Source organism: Thalassophryne amazonica, chromosome 4 (assembly GCF_902500255.1).
Source record: "Thalassophryne amazonica chromosome 4, fThaAma1.1, whole genome shotgun sequence".
NCBI lineage: Eukaryota > Metazoa > Chordata > Actinopteri > Batrachoidiformes > Batrachoididae > Thalassophryne > Thalassophryne amazonica.
Genome location: NC_047106.1, coordinates 70,134,174 through 70,157,158, shown reverse-complemented (window position 1 = coordinate 70,157,158; position 22,985 = coordinate 70,134,174). Strand labels below are relative to the sequence as shown.

At 41.7% G+C, this 22,985-nt stretch overlaps 1 protein-coding gene across 1 annotated transcript in view; it reads left to right on the top strand.

Moving 5' to 3' along the window:
• Nucleotides 1-22,985, top strand: part of dscamb (Down syndrome cell adhesion molecule b) — a 498,706-nt gene that overhangs the window by 64,765 nt on the left and 410,956 nt on the right. The window contains 2 exon segments of the mRNA XM_034168081.1: nucleotides 1,563-1,880; nucleotides 5,254-5,400. Coding sequence (XP_034023972.1) covers nucleotides 1,563-1,880; nucleotides 5,254-5,400 — 465 coding nt within the window.

Here is a 22,985-nt window from a genome sequence, read left to right as displayed (position 1 = left end):
TATATATATATATATATATATATATATATATATATATATATATATATATATATATATGTACTATATTAGACACAATCTAACCACTAGGAGCAGTGAGCAGCCTCAGTCCAGCGCCCGAGGATGAACTTCAGGGGTAGAGAAGGACCAGACCCTAAATAAGCATTTGTGAGCTTCAGTGTTTCACATTCTGTAAGTGATCTGGCCCTACAGCATAGCATAGTTTCCTATGTAAAACCGTTTTAAGCAACTTCTTGCCACTCACATAATGCAAGATGCTTTTATGTTTTCATCATTCCATTTGCTTTAAATTAACATGACATAAAAGGACAACTTTCATGTAAAACAACTCAGTACAGGAAGCAGAACCTGGTGAAATTTAGAAATGGGAGGACAACAGTCCAACACTGAGAGAGCATGAAGGAGAGCAGAGGCTCCAAAAGGAGAGCAGCTGGATTGTGAAATGTTTGTCGCATAATAGGAGTTCATGGTGGAGCGGAACAGAGATTTTCTCAAAAAAGATGTGAAATTTCAGGGATAGTTTGTCAGAAGGCGCATAGGTCACTCAAGCCTAGATTTGATCAGGTTTTTTGTGTTAAAACCATTCTTTGCTCCACTCCACCTCTATGCTATAATGGGTGATGCAACAGGAAAACGTTGCATTGTTTCCAGTTTCTCCATTCACAGCCACAGAAGCCTATAATTCCTTCAGAGTTGGTGGCTTTCCTCACTAGCCTCTGTCTTGCACAGCCACTCAGATTTTTAGAACTGCCTACTCGAGGCAGATTTACCATACAGCACCACTACTCTTTGTATTTGTTAATGAGATGTAAACAAAGTCCAAGACATATTCAATGGCTGTAAAAGTTACTGTAACAATAATCCTTGTACTTAATGTCTTATTACGTATTGCCTCTGAAAATGGAGGGACGGTGTCTAATTGTATTTGTTAATGAGATGTAAACAAAGTCCAAGACATATTCAATGGCTGTAAAAGTGATGAATTACTGTAACAATAATCCTTGTACTTAATGTCTTATTACGTATTGCCTCTGAAAATGGAGGGACGGTGTCTAAAAATGTCTAAATGGCAAATGCAATATTTTGAATATCCTTAAATTAAAACTGGGAGTCTACTCAAAAAGCACATCTTGATTATTTCATTTCACCTCCATTATGTTGGTATATAGAGGCAAAATTACAAAACAAACAAAAAAGCAAAAACAAGCAAAAAAAAAAAAAAAAAGAGTCACTGTCCAAATATTTATGGTTGTGACAGTGATGATGATTTTTAAACATCAATTTCAGTTGCTGAATCTATGTTGTGCATTGTATCCAAGAATTAAAAAAAAAGAGTCACTGTCCAAATATTTATGGTTGTGACAGTGATGATGATTTTTAAACATCAATTTCAGTTACTGAATCTATGTTGTGCATTGTATCCAAGAATTAACAACATGTATGTAATAGCCATTTTAAATTTACCTGAAAATGTATATTTGCACATTGACAACAACTTTTGTCGCATTTCTTAGCTGCTGACGCACCTTTTTTCTATCTTGCAGTTTTCACTGAGGACCTACATTCCAGCTTATACTTTGTCAATGCATCTCTGCAAGAGGTAGTGTTTGCCAGCACCACAGGGACCTCGGTGCCCTGTCCTGCCACAGGAGTCCCGCCTGCCTCTCTGCGGTGGTATCTGGCTACTGGCGAGGAGATCTACGATGTCCCCGGCATTCGTCATGTCCACCCCAATGGAACCCTCCAGATCTTCAACTTCCTGCCATCCAGCTTCAGCAAGCTGATCCATGATAATACATACTACTGCACAGCCGAGAACCCTTCTGGGAAGATCAGGAGTCAGGATGTCCACATCAAAGCCGGTGAGTCCACAGATGAAGAAAAACAGGATGAAAAATCATAGTGGTGTTCATAGTATTAGAGTACAAAAAAAGGAGGGACAGAGGCTGCATCCATTAAAATATGAAAAACCTAATTTCATATCTACTTTTAAGTTGTATATCGGAATTATCCTGAAATATACTGCCCTGTCACCAGCTGCTGATCTGCGGTCGCTGGACAGAAGTGTTTGGTAATGCCAATATCTTGCAGGAGATTGAAGTTTTTTGGGGGGTTCTGTTGTTTCCCGATTTACTGTATGGCTGCAAGACATGGATACCAACCAGTGACCTGAGGCAACAGCTGGATGTCTTTGACCTTGAATACTGCTGGAACGAATGATTACTTAGGGAGACTAAGATGAGGAGTGTCATTTTCATTGTGAAGGAGCGCCAGCTACGACATTTTGGCCATGTGGTTCAATTCTCTGGATGTGATCCACCACATAGGTGCCTCAGTGTTGAGGACCCCAGCAGATGGAGAAGGCCAAGGGAACGCCGACATGTCAGATGGCTGTAGCAGATAGGTGGTTACTATCCAGAGGTGGACCGTTTACCTGTATGGCTGGGGTGCCTGTGCCCCACAAGACTTCAGTTTTCTTCAGTAGGGTTGAGGTTTTTATAGATTACTATGTTCCCACCAAAACTGTTCTAATTCCATTTGGCATCCATGGAACCACAGTGTACAACCCCAATTCCAATGAAGTTGGGACTTGGTGTAAAATGTAAATAAAAACAGAATACAATGATTTGCAAATCCTCTTCAACCTATATTCAATTGAATACACCACAAAGACAAGATATTTAATGTTCAAACTGATAAACTTTATTGTTTTTGTGCAAATATTTGCTCATTTTGAAATGGATGCCTGCAACATGTTTCAAAAAAGCTGGGATAGTGGTATGTTTACCACTGTGTTACATCACCTTTCCTTCTAACAACACGCAATAAGCATTTGGGAACTGAGGACACTAATTGTTGAAGCTTTGTAGGTGGAATTCTTTCCCATTCTTGCTTGATGTACGACTTCAGTTGTTCAACAGTCCGGGGTCTCCGTTGTCGGATTTTGCGCTTCATAATGCGCCACACATTTTCAATGGGTGGCAGGTCTCTACTGCAGGCAGGCCAGTCTAGTACCCGCACTCTTTTACTACGAAGCTATGCTGTTGTAACACGTGCAGAATGTGGCTTGGCATTCACTTTGCATGGTAGAGTTTTAGCTTGCACTTGTAAATGTAGCGACCAACTGTGTTAACTGACAATGGTTTTCTGAAGTGTTCCTGAGCCCACGCGGTAAGATCCTTTACACAATGATGTCGGTTTTTAATGCAGTGCTGCCTGAGGGATCGAAGGTCACAGGCATTCAATGTTGGTTTTCAGCCTTGCCTCTTACTGATTATATTATGGACTGTAGATGATGCCATCCCTAAATTCCTTGCAATTGAACGTTGAGAAACATTGTTCTTAAACTGTTGGACTATTTTTTCACATAGTTGTTCACAAAGTGGTGATCCTCACCCAGTCTTTGCTTGTGAACGGCTGAGACTTTTGGGGATGCTCCTTTTATACCCAATCATGACACTCACAATTAGTGTCCTCAGTTCCCAAATGCTTATTGAGTGTTGTTAGAAGGAAAGGTGATGTAACACAGTGATACGTGTTGCAGGCATCCATTTCAAAATGAGCAAATATTTGCACAAAAACAATATAGTTTATCAGTTTGAACGTTAAATGTCTTGTATTTGTGGTGTATTCAATTGAATATAGGTTGAAGAGGATTTTCAAATCATTGATTTCTGTTTTTATTTTACATTTCACACAACGTTCCAACTTCATTGGAATTGGGGTTGTAATCTAGTTATCAACCGTTTTGTAGTGGAACTACTGCAGTCACACCGGATGCAATAAAGACAGTTTGACTCCATTGCTTTTCACATCACTGAGCTAGAATTCTACACTTCTGACACGATCACTAATTTACTTCAGGTCTGGCTACTGTACATGTTGAGTAAAAACAGGAATCAGTTATTGTCGTTCCAAATAAATTCATTACCTCTGTCATCCAGTAGAGCAGTGCTTCCCAACCATGGAGCCTCCCCTGGTTACAGCTAAGACAGGCTGAGCATGTGCACGCATACATACTTAACAACCCCCAAAATAAAGCAATTTAATTCCAGTGCTTTTTAAATTAACATGATAGGTTTTCCCACATTTTTGCTTTAGTTTGGGAACCAGGGCAATAGAGGTTCAAATGTTTATGAAATGCAGCGAGGAGATGATCCTTGTGGCAGGAACATAGTTAATTCGTAATTTTCAGGTTTTCATTGGCATCTTTGTATCTGTATTTGTTTGAATAGCAAAATCTCTGAAATTTGCTTAAAAGGCTAAATTTCATCAGTTAGTTATAAGAAGGCAACCTTAGCCAAAATGTAGTACAATAAAAATAGCTAAGTTTTAACTTAAGCACAACTTCAGTTTCTTTCATCCAGAGTAGTCGTGTTCACATGTTTACAATCTAGCTTGTGAGTGTTCTTGTCATATTTGACAATTATGAGAGAAATTATGTTTTCAAAAATCTTACCACTGCAAGATAGAAGTTACTATATTGTCTCAGTTTCACCATTGTTTTAAAGTTTCATAATTAAAAAAAAATGTCCTTTAGTGTCAAACTTGCAGAGATGTTCACTTGTCTCAACAGCGACATTCATGTCTCTGGGTGTCTGCCTTTGACATCTAGAGACGCCCGTGACAGGGATGTTTGACAATGCTGATACTTCAGGGTCCTGGTGCTTCCTGTCTTATGATATGATTGTGAGACATGGACACTAACCAGGGACCTAAGGAAGCAATGAGATGCTTCTGGTACTAGTGGTACTGGTGGATCCATGGGAACCACTGGAATGACTTTGTCTCAGTGATTACATAGGGAGAGTCACATCCCTGGCATGTTAAGGGAACATCAGTTATCACCTTTTGGCCATGTGGCATGCTTTGCTGTTCATGGTCCAATATGCAGGTGCTTCAGTGTTGAGGAAAAGTCCAAGGTGTTGTATGTCTCACCTGGCTGCGGCAGACAGATGTTACTTTTGAGAGCTGGGGATGGAGCTGTTGTTACATTGGGTTGTTGCGACCCAGGTCCCAGGGTGGTTCCATGGTGTGGTGGATGCAGCCACATGTCACGCTCCCAAACCTGACCTGAACACATTGTCTGAGCTGGACTCTGTTTCCATCAGAACTACTCAGCCAAAAATAAGGATTGCAGCCTTAAAGGTGCTATAAATGGCAAGATTCCATCCCAGCAGTCGCCTATGAATGAGAGCTGCCACGTCTTTACTGGTTTCTGATTTTGTCTTTTAGTTTCACGGGAACCCTACACGGTCAGAGTGGCTGACCAGAAGGCTATGAGAGGCAGTGTAGCCGTCTTCAAGTGCATTATCCCTACTTCTGTTGAGGCCTATGTCACTGTTGTATCATGGGAAAAAGACACCGTCTCGCTGAGCTCAGGTAAGACAAGTAACATTTACAGTTTATACTGTACACGGGGTTGGTACTCCAGTACAGAGGGACACTATTAACACATACACATTTTGAGTTTTGCTTATTAAAGAGAAGAAACTGATGCTGCTCCGTCATTCTCTGTGCTCTTTGGACAATTCTTACCTGCTTACTGTCTGCCACAACTGCGGCTTTGCGGCGCAGCACAGCCACACTTTCACCAATCACAGGATGATGATAACTGTCACACTGGATCACTCTTCTTTCCTGCACACTCCACCTCAGCCTACTCTATTTTGAGTCCAGCAAGGGGTAAAGTGGAACAGTCAACATAGCATCATTGACCTACTTATACCCTCCTCGTTCGAATCCAGTAGCACAGCGTGATAATGCCAGACACCAGAACACACACCAGCTTGGATTTTTACTTCAGCTAAATGCAATGCTTATCTTTTGATTGCTTCGTGCACTGCCCGCTGGCTGATTTAGCTTCATACCGGGCCGTTCAGGGAACTGTAAGTGAGCACTTGATGTCATTTGACTGAGGGCAGAATCTGGGACGGCGCTTTTGGTGGCGTTTCAAATGCATCTGCTCAAGCATGAAGATGTGTCTTCTGATCCATGCCAGGGACTTATTTACTCGAGGTTGCTTGAGTTACTTACCGCTAGCTGCAGGTAGATGCTGCCTAATATCACAGACAGCAGGCGAACATGCAGCATGCTGATAGGATTACACCATGTACTGTAAATGAATTGATGCATGATGTTTATCTCAACTGTGGCCGAGGGGAAGATGCTACTCCACCGCATCATTGTTACATCTTCATTAAAAGCAAAGTCTGTAAAGAATATTTTGTTGGTTCATATGAATTTTCTACTTTAACAGCATTTATTTCTGAACCAAGCGTTATTATGCACAGAGAGGTGTTGGAATCACCCAGCCCCTCCATCTGATCGATGAACCTCATAACTGCAACTCCTCCTAATCCTTTTGGTCAATTTCAGTGAAACATCTCACAATGGTAGCACACCATGTGAATATGTGCATAAAGAAAAAGTAATTCCCATCCAATATCTTCAAGGGGAATTAACTACACTTTTGTGTTTAATTAATGCACCACATGGTATTGACACTGTAAATGTGCAACACCTCCTAAACCGTTTGGTGGATTTCGGTTAATCTTCACACAGGGGTAGCACACCACATGAAAGAAAATAATTCCTGTTGGACATGTTCAATATGAGATAATTAAAATTTGGTGTTAAATTAATGCATTATACTGTATGATACTGATATTTTAAGACCAACTCCTCCTAAACTACTTCATGGAATTAATGGAAGCTTCACACAGTGGTAGCCCACCATCTGAAAAATGCATGGAGGAAAATAATTCTGGTCCAACATTTTCAAAGGGAGATAATTGGACTTTTAATACAGTATATCCTATCCTGACAGTGCGGTGGCTTAGTGGTTAGCACTGTTGCCTCATGGCAAGAAGGTCATGGGATTAATTCCCACCTGTGGCCTTTCTGTGTGGAGTTTGCATGTTCTCCCCATGTTTGCGTAGGTTTCCTCCGAATGCATCAGTTTCCTCCCACATTTAAAGACATGCAGGTTTGGTGAATTGGAAACTTAAAAATTGTCTACATCTCCCTTGTAAGAGGTCTTGATCTCAATGGGACTAACCTGGTTAAATAAATGTTAAATAAAAACAAAAACAAAATCCTATATCGTATCATGTTGCATTTGTCAATTACAATATATGCTGATTGACCAGTTTGGTATTTTGTCACAAATGATTTACTACCACTGATATATAATACATGCAAGGAATTACTATGGCAGAATGGGTGGTATTATTTTGTGAGCTCGATCACAGATCTAGTTACATTCAGAACAGTGATGCCTTCCCATATTTTTTTCCAGCCAGCCTGACAGCCTGTAGAATATGCAGGGAAGCTTTGATGGATTATATTGTCTGTTCTTTTGACTTCTTTTGCAAGCATTGAAAAGACCAATGATATTGGATTGTCCGTGTTTACTCCAATAAGCATTGCGGCAGTCGAGTGCTGTCAAAAGCATGAGCACACGGTCAAAATCACTGCTGCTCCGTGATAAATATTTGATGGAAGATTGTGATGTGTGAGTGGATTCACCTCATGCTGTTATGGAGAGGGTATGTTTACACTTCGAAGCACGCGTGCGCTTGCACGGTGGCTACATGGCGAGGATACCAACAGGGCGCGACGATGGCACCTAGGTGCAGTTTGACCCAGCCCAGTTTACCTGCTCCTTCTCCAGCCCTCTTTTCTCTCCTTCTTTCTTTATTCTTTCAATTTTTCATGAAAGAAAACTTGGTCTCAGTGGACACAAAATAAAGCTATCCCACAGCTGTACTGAATTATTAATATCTGGGGTTTTTGCTGTTGTTGGGAGGAGTAACGTTAAGTGAGCTTCCCTATTCTTCCATTGTGCTTCACAACGGGAGGAAGAACAGTCAATCCTGAAGATATTTCTCTTACTGGAACCCCCCCAAAAAATAAGAAAGTCCACAGATCAGACACACTGATGTGTCTCGTCTTCACTCTCAACATATTTAGTAATTCTTAAAGCGAGATCTTGAACTTGCACGTACCAGTTCAAATCGAGGCAGCTGAAATCTCTGAATATCCAACAATTCACATCACGGTCAAAAATAGATGCATAATTACAGACTGGGGCCTGTCTTAATTAATCAGCTATGATTGAAAAGTTAATTACAATATGAATTACCTCTCAGAATGAGGACTGCTTAGTAGTCATTTGAAGCAGGCTGTTTTCAATGTGAATGAGCACCATGTAAGCTCACTGGGTCCTAATGTTGCCACTAACATACCATTAACCCGTCATGAATTTTACAATGGATCTCGCTGCCCGAGCTTTCAAACGCCTGGCTCCGCTCGGCTCCTCCGCGCTTTTGATAAACAACCGACAGAGCTAATAGAGAGATGAAAGGCATTTAGAATAAAAGAGGGAGGGAGGGGACGGAGCTGTATCCTATTGTGTTACTGGCTGGAATTTAGATGGTGGATGTTTTTTAAATGTGTGTGCATTGTTGTTTTGTATGTCTTTTCTTTTTTCTTCTTCCAAATACTGCTGTGTGTTTGTGTGTGTCAAATGACCAAGCTTTGAAAAAGAATTGTGCCAGGATGGTGTGTTTTGTGTGCGTTCCTCAATTTGCTTTCTGTAGGTTCTGTCTCTCATCATTTCTAATCAGAGTGAACATAATAATGAGGCCTTGGTTGTTGAGCCCTTCAATGAAAAGGCTGCAGACGAGATGCTGTCATTCAAACCTCACAGTCTTCAAGGTTTATGCACTTGTATGTTGTGCAATTAGTGCACAAATTCTGTGGCTTCATTTTTTTTTTTTTTTTTTTTTTTTGGCTGGGAGAGGCTGCAACGCTTCCAAAATGAAGGTAACACTAGCAAATACAGAAAACACAAACATAAAAAACACTGCATCTGTTGAAAACATGTAACTACTTTAAAAAAAAAATGTCTTGCAAAATGAAACAATGATTGCAAATACAAACAACACAAAAAAAATAAATAAAAATTCCAGCTGATACAACAATTTCATATAAAGTCTGGTGTAAATTTACACGACATACAAAAGACACAGACGAGCTGCAAATAGCTACAATAAAACACAACACAAACAACACAAAGCACAAAAAGAGGTTTCTGCCTTCGCTGACTGTCCGCTCAGCTAGCTATTTTTGTGTGTTTATTATTTTATTTGTGATGCACTGTACAGCCACTGTAGCAAACTTACAGCTCTTGCAGATTATTTTTTATTATTATTTGTAAATTAATATATGTTCAAATTAAGGAATCAGTCTTTCCACATTCAGCATTAATTACAGGGCGGTGGGGGGGCGGTGAAAGGCTGCATGTTTTTAGTTTACATTTTCCATTACATTTAGGTTTAAAGGTGTAATCTTTCATACCAAAATATTTTTGGTGTATGAAATGTTACTATTTAAAGTGCATCTGGTAAGTATTCACAGTGCTTCACGTTTTCTCAGTGTTGTATAGTAACGAAGTAAAAATACTTCACTACTGTACTTAAGTACGTTTTGGGAGACTTTGTACTTTACTTGAGTTTTTTAAATTCAGCTTACTTTCACTTTTACGTCACTACATTTCCGACCTTAATTGCATACTTCTACTCCAATACATTTTCCATTCGCCCTGTCGTTACTCGTTAAAAAAAAACAAAAACAAACAAACAAACACACACACACACACACACACGAAAAAAGTCGTGTTTTCACCCAGAGACGATTAGTAGTGACTGCAATGAAGTCAGGCCCATACATGTCAACCTATACGGATTTTCCGAGTTTCAGAGTCATACGGACGTACAAATAAAGTCTTACGGATATTCAGGGTTTGGTCTGCAGCGGCTCTGTAATCATCTGCAGCGCGACTCCACTTTGATGAGTGAACCATTGAAGCAATGCTTCGAACCACTGGCTCGTGGTTCTTTGATTCGCTACTCTTCAGAAGCGGTAAGTCCGCTTCTTAACTCCTCTCAAAGCCATTAAAATATCGTGAGTCGCTTTTGTGTGGATTAAAGTCACTAACTGGGACTCTTGTCATGTTGTAGTCAAGAAACGAGAATCGTCCTCCGTTCCGTTAACACAAAATTGCCGCTTTAAATAAAATGACACCTCTCCAAACACTGTAATACAGAAAATAAACTACAATCGACTACAACGTTTTTTTTCTTCCCAAAATGAGACGTCCTGTGTTCTTTATGAATTAAACTGATGCTGACATACAGCACAGCCAGCTGTAAGAGCTCAGCTCAGATATATGGAAAGACATTCATGCCAAAATGTCTGAAAGGAAATGCTTTTGACAAAAACTACAGATTTTGTTATAGAGATCAAGGATCCACCATGTAGAGTTTATTATGTCCAAAGTTTAAGGATCCAGTGACCAATTTCATATTTATTTACTTTAAGACTCAATAAAATGTTGTTCAATTCAATTTCAATTTAATCGGCTTAAAAAGCGCCAAATCACAACAAAAGCCATCTCAAGGCACCTCACATAGAACAGTTCAACATAAAAAATTTAAATAAATAAATAAAAATTAAAATACATAACTAAAAACAGAAGTAAAAGAATAAAACAGATAAAAAATAAAAAAACTATTAATAAGAAAGAGAATAAAAATAGGCTTTAAGGCTTGACTTAAAAATGTCCACAGACTCCAACTGCCACACTGTCGCAGGAAGACCATTCCACAGAGCGGGTGCACGATAAGAAAAAGTTGTTTGACCTGCTGAATTACAAAAGCTGTAAAGCCTACTTTTAGTACACAAAAATTCACAAGTGGTATCAATAAGGAATCGGCTCGATAAGTGGAATCGATAATGGTATCGATAAAATCTTACCCATCCCTAATAAACACACTGGGTGAAGTCAAGGATCATTGGCATGCCCGTCTGCAACATAGGCACTGGTGAGGCGATTTTTCAGTACACTTGATGAAATTCTGAGGTATGTTTTATTTTTCATGATTTTATTTCCACTAGTGACACACAGTTCTTGTTTCTGTAAAAAATAACTAAATTTGACACATTCAGTTCTATAAAGTTCAGCTTGACACATGAATACTAGATCTCTATTGTTTGAAATTCAACTGTGGAGGAAATACTAATGATCCTGACTTTAATGTCATTGTGGCAACTCATAATATGTGGACAAAAACCCAGTTACGTAATACAGCTATGCGGTTGTGTGTAATGCAATAAAACTGATTTTGGTGTGATTTGGAGGTTAAAAGGATTTTGTGCTGATTTTATGGATTTTCTCACTTGGTTATACAGGTGGACCCTCAAAGGGGTTGACATGTATGCAGGCCGATTTGTCATGAGGCATGTCCAGTAGGCTTTTTTGCAGTTGCGCACTTGGGGGGTGTTTGTCAGGAAAATTATCATTTCTCTACATTGATTACAGACCTGCAGCGGGTCTGTAATCAACTTTTCTGCAGGGCTGCTTGGCTTTGAACCTTGAACCAATCGAAGCAGTGATTCGCAGGTCGAAGCAGTGCTTTGATCTACAATTCGTGGAGTGATTGCTTTATTTCGCTTTATCCTAATTTTTCCCCACTAAAACCCCGAAGAGCATATGTCTGTGAGTAATATTTAATAATTTTATGTTAAACCTGTTGTATGGCTGGGGGGGCCTGGCTGCCTTTTTGTTTCTGTCTTTTGGTTTTCCTTCCAGGTGGCTTGCATTTGGGACTGAGTGGCTGTGTTGCTGAGGTTATCAGGACCTCACCCTGATCACCTGCGGCTCGTCAGGACTCACAGCTGTGGTGCATCTATATGGATTGGAACATGGTGGCATTTAAGACTGGAGTATACAGTGTGTATTTGCCAGAGACTCGACCTTGTGACCAGACGGGTGAGATCGTCGTCTCGGGAGCCATCTCATCATCAGTGGATGCAGAGAACGTCCAGGGTTTGATGCACGGTCTGTGAACGAGGAGGGGGTGAGGTCTCACACTCGTCAGCACACTTCCTGAGGTACGTTAGATTTTGTGACTAACATTTATACAGTCAGTAAATGTGGTGTCCCTCACACCTTTATTATATTGAGCTGTATGTTAGTCATGTATCGGCTTCCACTGCAGTGGAGTTTTGTGAACTGGATGTTCCATGCCTGCAGGTTGGGAAGCTGATTAGTAATCAAGCCAGGAAGTGTTTGCTGTTTGTACACCTTTAAGTGTTCTCTCTGTGTGTAGAGTGTGGACTCACATAATGGTTCCTTCTTTCACAGACTCGGTTTGTTGAGGCCACCTGGGGGGTGTCGGCGGGGTCCTTGGGTCCGAACAGCTTCTGGCTCCGGACTGTTAGCGCTGCTGGGAGCGCACCACGCCAGACCGCACTTTCTTTTGTTGTTTTTTGTATCACTGTTATGTATTAAATTCAGTTAGCCTTTGTACCATGCTCTGCTTATTTCATACTGGGTCCTTCAAACGCTGGTCGGTTCTCCGAGCTGCGTCCGACACATAACAGTAGTCTCTGGCCAAACATCACGGACCCAGCGGTAGCAGAGACGGTAACGCGCCGGGAAGGCGGCAGCAGACGTTCAGTAGTTATCCGGATCAGTTGCGGGTGCTCTCCGCCCAGATGGTGCGTGTTTGAGACCCATTACTGAATACTGATTTGTGCTCTCTTGCAGCCGTGTTCCTGTGTTTGTGCCTTATCCGTGGGTCGTGGTGGAGTGTGACTGGCGACGGCTTCGCGTCACGCTCCGACCGGATAAGAGGTTTAAACGGGAGCTGCAAGAGTGTGTCTGTAATGGGTGCACGCGCACGGCGGAGCTCTGTGGCACGGGTCGCTGAGCTTCCTGTGTTACAGTTGTAGCCCCGTTTCCCCGGATATAGATAACTACTGCGTCTGTTGTATCAGCTCCGGCGTTATTTAGTTGAGCACATTTTGGTTGTGTGTTGCACACAGCTGCGCACGGAGATGCAGCTCGTTTGTTTTTTGTCACCAAAGGGGGTTTTTCATTTTTAGCACTTTGGCTCCCTCTTTTGGTGACTGAGTCACATTACCGTCAAGCTCTTAAGTTGGAACAGGTGTGTTCCATTTGTTGGAGCTTGACGGTATAAATCACTTATTTGTTTAGTGTTAGTTCATTTTGTGTGGGTGTTTTTTGAGTTGGTTTTTGTGTGGGATTTTATTTTTTGTTTTTCACTATTTAGTGTCTGGGGTTGTGACCCTGCAGTTCTGCCAAAAAAAAAAAAAAAAAAAAAAAAAAAAGGACCCGAGCAACCTTATGTCAGTCTGTTAGTCTTTCTTTTTGTTTTTTTCAGTTTCACCTCCCAGGGTTTGATGGGACGGTCCCCTGGGGGGTCATGGGGGGGTATTTGGGTTGTTGTTTTTTCTTTCTTTTTTTTGTTTTGTTTTTTGTTATGCCCTCTCTTCTCCTCTGACTCCAGCCGTGTGAGCCGTAGTGTCGGCGTTGCTGGAGTGGTGCAGTTAGGTTGTGCTGGGCGTTTCCCAGGTAACCTCTGCACCCGGGAGGGGAGGGGGGGGTTTGGGGTATTTCTTTTTGTTCCCTCTCTTCTCCTCTGGCTCCAGCCGTGTGAGCCGTAGTGTCGGCGTTGCTGGAGTGGTGCAGTGTGGTTATGCTGGGCGTTTCCCAGGTAACCTCTGCACCTGGGGGGGGGGGGGTGTTTTCCCCCCAGTTTCCGCCCTCAGGGTTTGACTGTGGTGTCCTCTGGGGGGGAAAGGGCCGTGGGTCCATCTAGCCATAGACGGCCGGGGCTGGGTCCGTTGGTCGTGAGGGGAGGCGTCTCCTGGGGTTGACGAGTGGTCCTCTGGGAGGCGCTGGGAGTCCCCGTGGGTGACGTTGGATCCCAGAGGGACCTCGGCTGTGGTTATTACTCCTGGAGCTGGCGGGAAGTCCTCTGGGGGGTGTTGGTCCCTACATGTCGTTTGGGGGGGGGGGGGGGTGTTTTAGCGCTTTTATTTGTAAGCTTAAGTTTGGGGTTTTTCTTTTCTCCTCTTCCCGGGGTTTGATGGGACGGTCCCCTGGGGAGGGGGGGTGGTTTGGTTGTTTGTGTTTGTCTTTTTTGTTTTATGACTAATGACCGCACATGGTTGGATAAAGGCTGACCGCACAGGTTTAAGAACTCCTGGCCACACCTGTGCTAAGTGACTGACTGAAACAAAGGCAAGGATGCAGCCAGAGGAGAGGACATCAACCATTCTGTTGGAAGACGAATGCAGGTGCAGTTTCCAGCCATGGTCCCTGGAGGGGGGTGTTTCTCCTGGGCCAGGTTTGTGTGGTCGCCGGGAGGCTTCCCGTGAGGGTGGGGTACTGTTGTATGGCTGGGGGGGCCTGGCTGCCTTTTTGTTTCTGTCTTTTGGTTTTCCTTCCAGGTGGCTTGCATTTGGGACTGAGTGGCTGTGTTGCTGAGGTTATCAGGACCTCACCCTGATCACCTGCGGCTCGTCAGGACTCACAGCTGTGGTGCATCTATATGGATTGGAACATGGTGGCATTTAAGACTGGAGTATACAGTGTGTATTTGCCAGAGACTCGACCTTGTGACCAGACGGGTGAGATCGTCGTCTCGGGAGCCATCTCATCATCAGTGGATGCAGAGAACGTCCAGGGTTTGATGCACGGTCTGTGAAAGAGGAGGGGGTGAGGTCTCACGCTCGTCAGCACACTTCCTGAGGTACGTTAGATTTTGTGACTAACATTTATACAGTCAGTAAATGTGGTGTCCCTCACACCTTTATTATATTGAGCTGTATGTTAGTCATGTATCGGCTTCCACTGCAGTGGAGTTTTGTGAACTGGATGTTCCATGCCTGCAGGTTGGGAAGCTGATTAGTAATCAAGCCAGGAAGTGTTTGCTGTTTGTACACCTTTAAGTGTTCTCTCTGTGTGTAGAGTGTGGACTCACATAATGGTTCCTTCTTTCACAGACTCGGTTTGTTGCGGCCACCTGGGGGGTGTCTGCGGGGTCCTTGGGTCCGAACAGCTTCTGGCTCCGGACCGTTAGCGCTGCTGGGAGCGCACCACGTCAGACCGCACTTTCTTTTGTTGTTTTTTGTATCACTGTTATGTATTAAATTCAGTTAGCCTTTGTACCGTGCTCTGCTTATTTCATACTGGGTCCTTCAAACGCTGGTCGGTTCTCCGAGCTGCGTCCGACACATAACAAAACCGACCTGTTATGGTCTTCTGAAACAGTTGATCGATGTATTTTATAACTTAAAAACGGAACCGATGCTAACGCATTAGCATATCTATGGTGTTTTCAATGTTAAGTTAGCATTAAGCTGTTCGTATCAGCACGTTTGTGTTGCTTTCTGTATAATTAATGGCTCTGCATTCGTTGTCGTAAAAGAGTCAAATTGTAATTTTTTAAATTTATTTTTATTCATATATTATAGCAACAACAATAACAGTCTACATAATAGACAATAATAGTCAATAATAATAGACTAATAATGTTACAATACAATTTTAGCGAAAGAGACAAAAAGAACCTAATGAAACAAAACACAACAGAAAAGATAAAACCATGTAACAAAGAAAATAAATAAATACATATAGAAATAAATAACTGTTTCCTGTGAACGAGTAGCCTACTCTCATTTAGGTTTTGAAACCTTGTTTCTGAAGTGTTTTTGTGTGATGTGCACAATTTTCAGTATTTTGACTAATACCAGTCATTTACAAGCCTAGATAAACTTTTATATATATATATATATAAGAATCAGTCCGTTTAGATTATTAACATTTACTTGTACTTTTACTTTCAATACTTGAGTACATTTAGTTGTACATTACTTGTTATACTTAAGTACAATAAATACTAGTACATTAAGACTTTTACTTGAGTAGCATTTCAGTCGGTTACTTGAACTTCTACCAAAATCATTTTTTTAGTGGGTATCTGTACTTTTACTTAAGTGTGATTTTCCAGTACTTTATACAACCCCTGGCAAAAATGATGGAATCACCGGCCTCGGAGGATGTTCATTCAGTTGTTTAATTTTGTAGAAATAAAGCAGATCACAGACAAATCAAATGGCAACTTTCTGGCTTTAAGAAACACTATAAGAAATCAGGAAAAAAAATTGTGGCAGTCAGTAACGGTTACTTTTTTAGACCAAGCAGAGGGAAGAAAATATGGACTCACTCAATTCTGAGGAAAAAATTATGGAATCATGAAAAACAAAAGAACGCCCCAACACATCACTAGTATTTTGTTGCACCACCTCTGGCTTTTATAACAGCTTGCAGTCTCTGAGGCATGGACTTAATGAGTGACAAACAGTACTCTTCATCAATCTGGCTCCAACTTTCTCTGATTGCTGTTGCCAGATCAGCTTTGCAGGTTGGAGCCTTGTCATGGACCATTTTCTTCAACTTCCACCAAAGATTTTCAATTGGATTAAGATCTGGACTATTTGCAGGCCATGACATTGACCCTATGTGTCTTTTTGCAAGGAATGTTTTCACAGTTTTTGCTCTATGGCAAGATGCATTATCATCTTGAAAAATTATTTCATCATCCCCAAACATCCTTTCAATTGATGGGATAAGAAAAGTGTCCAAAATATCAACGTAAACTTGTGCATTTATTGATGATATAATGACAGCCATCTCCCCAGTGCCTTTACCTGACATGCAGCCCCATATCATCAATGACTGTGGAAATTTACATGTTCTCTTCAGGCAGTCATCTTTATAAATCTCATTGGAACGGCACCAAACAAAAGTTCCAGCATCATCACCTTGCCCAATGCAGATTCGAGATTCATCACTGAATATGACTTTCATCCAGTCATCCACAGTCCACAATTGCTTTTCCTTAGCCCATTGTAACCTTGTTTTTTTCTGTTTAGGTGTTAATGATGGCTTTCATTTAGCTTTTCTGTATGTAAATCCCATTTCCTTTAGGCGGTTTCTTACAGTTCGGTCACAGACGTTGACTCCAGTTTCCTCCCATTCGTTCCTCATTTGTTTTGTTCTGCATTTTTGATTTTTCAGACATATTGCTTTAAGTTTTCTGTCTTGACGCTTTGATGTCTTCCTTGGTCTACCAGTATGTTTGCCTTTAACAACCTTCCCATGTTGTTTGTATTTGGTCCAGAGTTTAGACACAGCTGACTGTGAACAACCAACATCTTTTGCAACATTGTATGATGATTTACCCTCTTTTAAGAGTTTGATATTCGTCTCCTTTGTTTCAATTGACATCTCTCGTGTTGGAGCCATGATTCATGTCAGTCCACTTGGTGCAACAGCTCTCCAAGGTGTGATCACTCCTTTTTAGATGCAGACTAACGAGCAAATCTGATTTGATGCAGGTGTTAGTTTTGGGGATGAAAATTTACAGGGTGATTTCATAATTTATTCCTCAGAATTGAGTGAGTCCATATTTTTTTCCCTCTGCTTGGTCTAAAAAAGTAACCGTTACTGACTGCCACAATTTTTCTTCTTGATTTCTTATAGTGTTTCTTAAAGCCAGAAAGTTGCCAATTGAAATGACTTTAGTTTTGTGTCATGTCTGTGATCTGCTTTTTTTCTACAAAATTAAACAACAGAATGAACATCCTCCGATGCCGGTGATTCAATAATTTTTGCCAGGGTTGTACAAAACTGCGTTTTCTCATATATTATGTTACAGCCTTATTCCAAAATTGATGAAATTCATCTTTTCCTCTCAAAATTCTACTCAAAACACCCCATAATGACTTTTTTTTTTTTTTTTGCAAATGTATTAAAAATAAAAAAGTAGGAAATCACATGTACATACTGAAAGTATTTGCAGCCTTTGCTGGCCATATTTTGGCCTCGGGTAAAAATGGCACATGGATGATATCAGAGGTGCTGCTGCTCTGTGATGCGCTCACATTTGAGAGCAAAAAGTCAGGCCCAGTCATTCGTGGAGATTACTGGGTGTCTTCTATCTTTTCCATTGCTCTTTTTCCACTACCCTTTAATACTGGGCTATCCTTTCTTATCATCTCATTGTATAACCTGCTTGGCACAGCACCCTGGCCAATTTCCTGCTGTGTGGAAAATGCTGCTTTTTGTTTTATGTACTTAATGCAGATTTGTCCATGTCATACATAGGACATCACTCATAAAAATCATCTCTATTTCTATATTTCAGTGCTTTCATATTGTTTCCCAACTATGCATTTAGTGATTTAAGTGATGAAAGCTTGGCGGCACTCGAGCATTCTGCTCACTCCTGTCTCTGGGGTTCTTGTGAGTGCTTATAGAGACTAATTAAACAGTTTGCCTGCTAATAGAAACACAGTCTTAACCAGCCCCCACCTCAGTTGCTGGGAATGTTGAGAATGTCTTCAAACGGGCCACTGTAGGTGTTTGGTTTACTGGATCACTGGTCAGCAGGAATTTATCATGCCAGAGATGTACCAGCGTGTCCATTTTTTAGCGAGATTGACAGCGAGGGCACTGAGCGGCAGGCTGAGACGAGGCTATAAATTCAACACACCCAAAGTCAAGCCAACCTTGAAAGGAGGGCACAGTGTTAGAAATGAACTCGAGAGGAAAGAAGGCGTGAGGAATTTTAGAGGAGGAGAGGGCAGATTAGAGCTCATGAGAGAAAAAGAGGACGGAGAAAGGTGCAAGACTTTTGTTAGAGTAAAGAAGGGACTGCAGGCTCATCATCGTCATCATCATCATCACCCTCCCACTTTATTCTCACCTTTTCTTTCTTCCCTCTTTCTCCCTTCTCCTCACCCAGTCATGCTCTCTATCTTCCTCAAGATTTTTTTTGCCACACTCCGTCGTACACACAAACATGATTTGTTGATCTTGTTGGGAGGTGCAGGAGTGAACCATGTGCCATTCTCTAGCACACACTCATATCTATGTATGAATGTATGTATGTATGTATGTGTGTGTGTGTGTGTGTGTGTGTGTGTATATATATATATATATATATGTATATATATATATATATATATATCAAAAACTATATGGATTTCATTCATATGTTTTTACGTCAGACATGCTTGAACCCTCGTGCGCATGCGTGAGTTTTTCCACGCCTGTCGGTGACGTCATTCGCCTGTGAGCACTTCTTGTGGGAGGAGTCGTCCAGCCCCTCGTCGGAATTCCTTTGTCTGAGAAGTTGCTGAGAGACTGGCGCGTTGTTTGATCAAAATGTTTTCTAAACCTGTGAGACACATCGAAGTGGACACGGTTCGAAAAATTAAGCTGGTTTTCAGTGAAAATTTTAACGGCTGATGAGAGATTTTGAGGTGATTCTGTCGCTTTAAGGACTTCCCACGGTGCGAGACGTCGCTCAGCGCTCTCAGCCGCCGTCGTCAGCCTGTTCAAGCTGAAAACCTCCACATTTCAGGCTCTATTGATCCAGGACGTCGTGAGAGAACAGAGAAGTTTCAGAAGAAGTCGGTTTCAGCATTTTATCCGGATATTCCACTGTTAAAGGAGATTTTTTTAATGAAAGACGTGCGGACGGATCCGCACGTCTGCGTACGGCTGCGTCCCGACGCGGTGCGGCGGCACAGGAAAAACACCTCCGTGTTGATAACCATTTGTAAAATCCAGGCGGCTTTTGATGGCTTTCAGTGGAGTGAGTATATGAGAAATTGTTTAACAGGCAGGACATGTTCCAACTTGTCCTTAAGGCTTTCAACAGAGGTGTTTTTCCTGTGGCGGAGCGTCGCGGCGGCTGCGTCTCGCACCGTGGGAAGTCCTTAAAGCGACAGAATCACCTCAAAATCTCTCATCAGCCGTTAAAATTTTCACTGAAAACCAGCTTAATTTTTCGAACCGTGTCCACTTCGATGTGTCTCACAGGTTTAGAAAAAATTTTGATCAAACAAAGCGCCAGTCTCTCAGCAACTTCTCAGACAAAGGAATTCCGACGAGGGGCTGGACGACTCCTCCCACAAGGAGTGCTCACAGGCGAATGACGTCACCGACAGGCGTGGAAAAACTCACGCATGCGCACGAGGGTTCAAGCATGTCTGATGTAAAAACATATGAATGAAATCCATATAGTTTTTGAAAAAAATAAAAAGGACCGTTACTTTATTGACAGCCCTCGTATATATATATATATATATATATATATATATATATATATATATATATATATATATATATATATATATACGTAAAATAAGTATTTGAACACCCTGCGATTTTGCAAGTTCTCCCACTTAGAAACCATAGAGGGGTCTGAAATTTTCATCTTAGGTGCATGTCCACTGTGAGAGACATAATCTAAAAAAAAAAATCCGGAAAACAGTTAGTTGCTAAAACTCCTTAGTTGCCCTGGCTGTGTGTTTGGGGGTCATTGTCATGCTGGAAGACCCAGCCATGACCCATCTTCAGTGCTCTTACTGAGGGAAGGAGGTTGTTTGCCAAAATCTCGCAATACATGACCCCATCCATCCTCCCTTCAATACGGTACAGTCGTCCTGTCCCCTTTGCAGAAGAGCACCGCCTGAGTATGATGTTTCCACCCCCATGTTTCACTGTTGGGACAGTGTTCTTGGGGTTCTTCTCATCCTGCAAACACGGGGAGTGGACTTGACACCAAAAAGCTCTATTTTTGTCTCATCTGACCACATGACCTTCTCTCATGCCTCCTCTGGATCATCCAGATGGTCACTGGCAAACTTCAAACAGGCCTGGACATGTGCTGGCTTGAGCAGGGGGACCTTGCTGCCCTGCAGGATTTTAAACCATGACGGTGTCGTGTGTTACTAATGTAATCTTTGCAAGTGTGGTCCCAGCTCTGTTCAGTTCATTGACCAGGTCCTCCTGTGTAGTTCTGTGCTTTCTCAGATTCGTACTTACCTCACGAGGTGAGATCTTGCATGGAGCCCCAGACAGAAAGATTTGCAGCTATCTTGTGTTTCTTCCATTTTGTAATAACTGTCTTCTCACCAAGCTGCTTGCCTGTTGTCCTGTCGTCCACCCCAGCCTTGTGCAAGGAAAACTAACTGGTCTGTGAGAGCCAGAATTCTTGCTGGTTATTTCATGCAATAAAATGCAAATTAATAATTTAAAAATCATACAATGTGATTTTCTGTTTTTTTTTTTTTTAGATTTTTTTTTTTTAGATCACAGTTGAAGTGTACTTACAATAAAAATTACAGACCTTTCCATTCTTTGTAGATGGGAAAACATGCAAAATCGACAGTGGATCAAATATTTATTTGCCTCACTGTACATCCAAAAGACAGGGTGTGATTTGGGTGAAATAACTTGAATAATGTCAACTGACAATGAATTCCATTAAAAACATGACATAATAAAATCAGAGATTTACCGGGAGTGTTACTGTTTCGATACAAATTATTAAAGGGCAGCATTTTGGTTGTCTTATTTGCACCAGCCCCATTTGAATTTATTAATGATAAACTTTAAATCATTTCCCTGCAACAGAACAACATTTCATCCATTTGCTTAGTCATTTCAACACGATATGGAATTCATGGTAAAATCTGTAACAGTCTCTCTCATTCCCTGCTGTGTGGCTGAGCGGCATCATGTAACATTATCCTTCAGTCTCGGACCAGGATGTGAAAATGTGAGACTTAATATCTACTGTGGCGTCTCATCAGAGGCATTTCCAAACAAATACAGAGCACAAAGTAAATCTGATGCGCACTAGAAAAACAAAAATAACTCTTCTTCTTCTTCCTTCAAGTTTATTAGCAGTTTGCAAGCCAACACAGTACATTGCCGCCACCAGCTGTTTGGGCATGGAACATTAATGGATTTTGACGTAGGCTATTAAAAATAACCCGGAAATGCTCTCTACCTAAGTAAAAATCCATATTTCCCAGACTTTTCAGAAAGCTTTCATCACTGGTTGATGCACCTTTGGCAGCAATTACAGCCTCAAGTCTTCTTGAATATGATACCACAAGCTTGGCGCACCTATCTTTGGGCAGTTTTGCCCATTCCTCTTTGAAGCACCTCTCAAGCTCCATCAGGTTGGATGGAGAGTGTTGGTGCACAGACATTTTCAGATATCTTCAAAGATGTTTAATCAGATTCAGGTCTGGGCTCTGGCTGGGCCACTCAAGGACATTCACAAGTTGTCCTGAAGCCACTCCTTTGATATCTTGGCTGTGTGCTTAGGGTCATTGTCCTGCTGAAAAATGAACCTTCACTCCAGTCTGAGGTAAGAGCGCTCTGGAGCAGGTTTTCATCCAGGATGTCTCTGTACATTGCTGCATTTATCTTTCCCTCAATTCCGACTAGTCTCCCATTTCCTGCTGCTGAAAAACATCCCCACAGCATGATTCTGCCACCACCATGCTTCACTGTAGGGATGGTGCCTGGTTTCCTCCAAACATGATGCTTGGCATTCATGCCAAAGAGTTCAGTCTTTGTCTGAGAGTCCTTCAGGGCAAACTCCAGGCGGGCTGTCTTGTGCCATTTACTCAGGAGTGATTTCTGCCTGGCCAGTCTACCATACAGGCCTGATTAGTGGATTCCTGCACAGATGGTTGTTCTTCTGGAAGGTCTTCTGTCACCACAGAAGAATGCTGGAGCTCTGACAGAGTGACCATCGGGTTCTTGGTCACCTTCCTGACTAAGGGCCTTCTCCCTGATTGCTCAGTTTAGATGAGCGGCCAGTTCTAGGAAGAGCCCTGCTGGATCTGAACTTCTTCCATTTATGGATGATGGAGGCCACTGTGCTTACTGGGGCCGTCAAAGCAGTAGAAATGTTTCTGTACCCTTCCCCAGATTTGTGCCTCGAGACAGTCCTGTCTCAGAGGTCTGCAGACAATTGCTTTGACTTCATGCTTAGTTTGTGCTCTGACATGCACGGTCAACTGTGGGACTTTATATGTAAACAGGTGTGTGTCTTTCCAAATCATGTCCAATCAACTGAAATTACTCCAGGTGGACTACAATTAAGCTGTAGAAAAATTTCAAGGGTGATCACTGGAAACAGGATACACCTGAGCTCAATTTTGAGCTTCATATGAATACTTACGTATGTATAACCCCAATTCCAATGAAGTTGGGA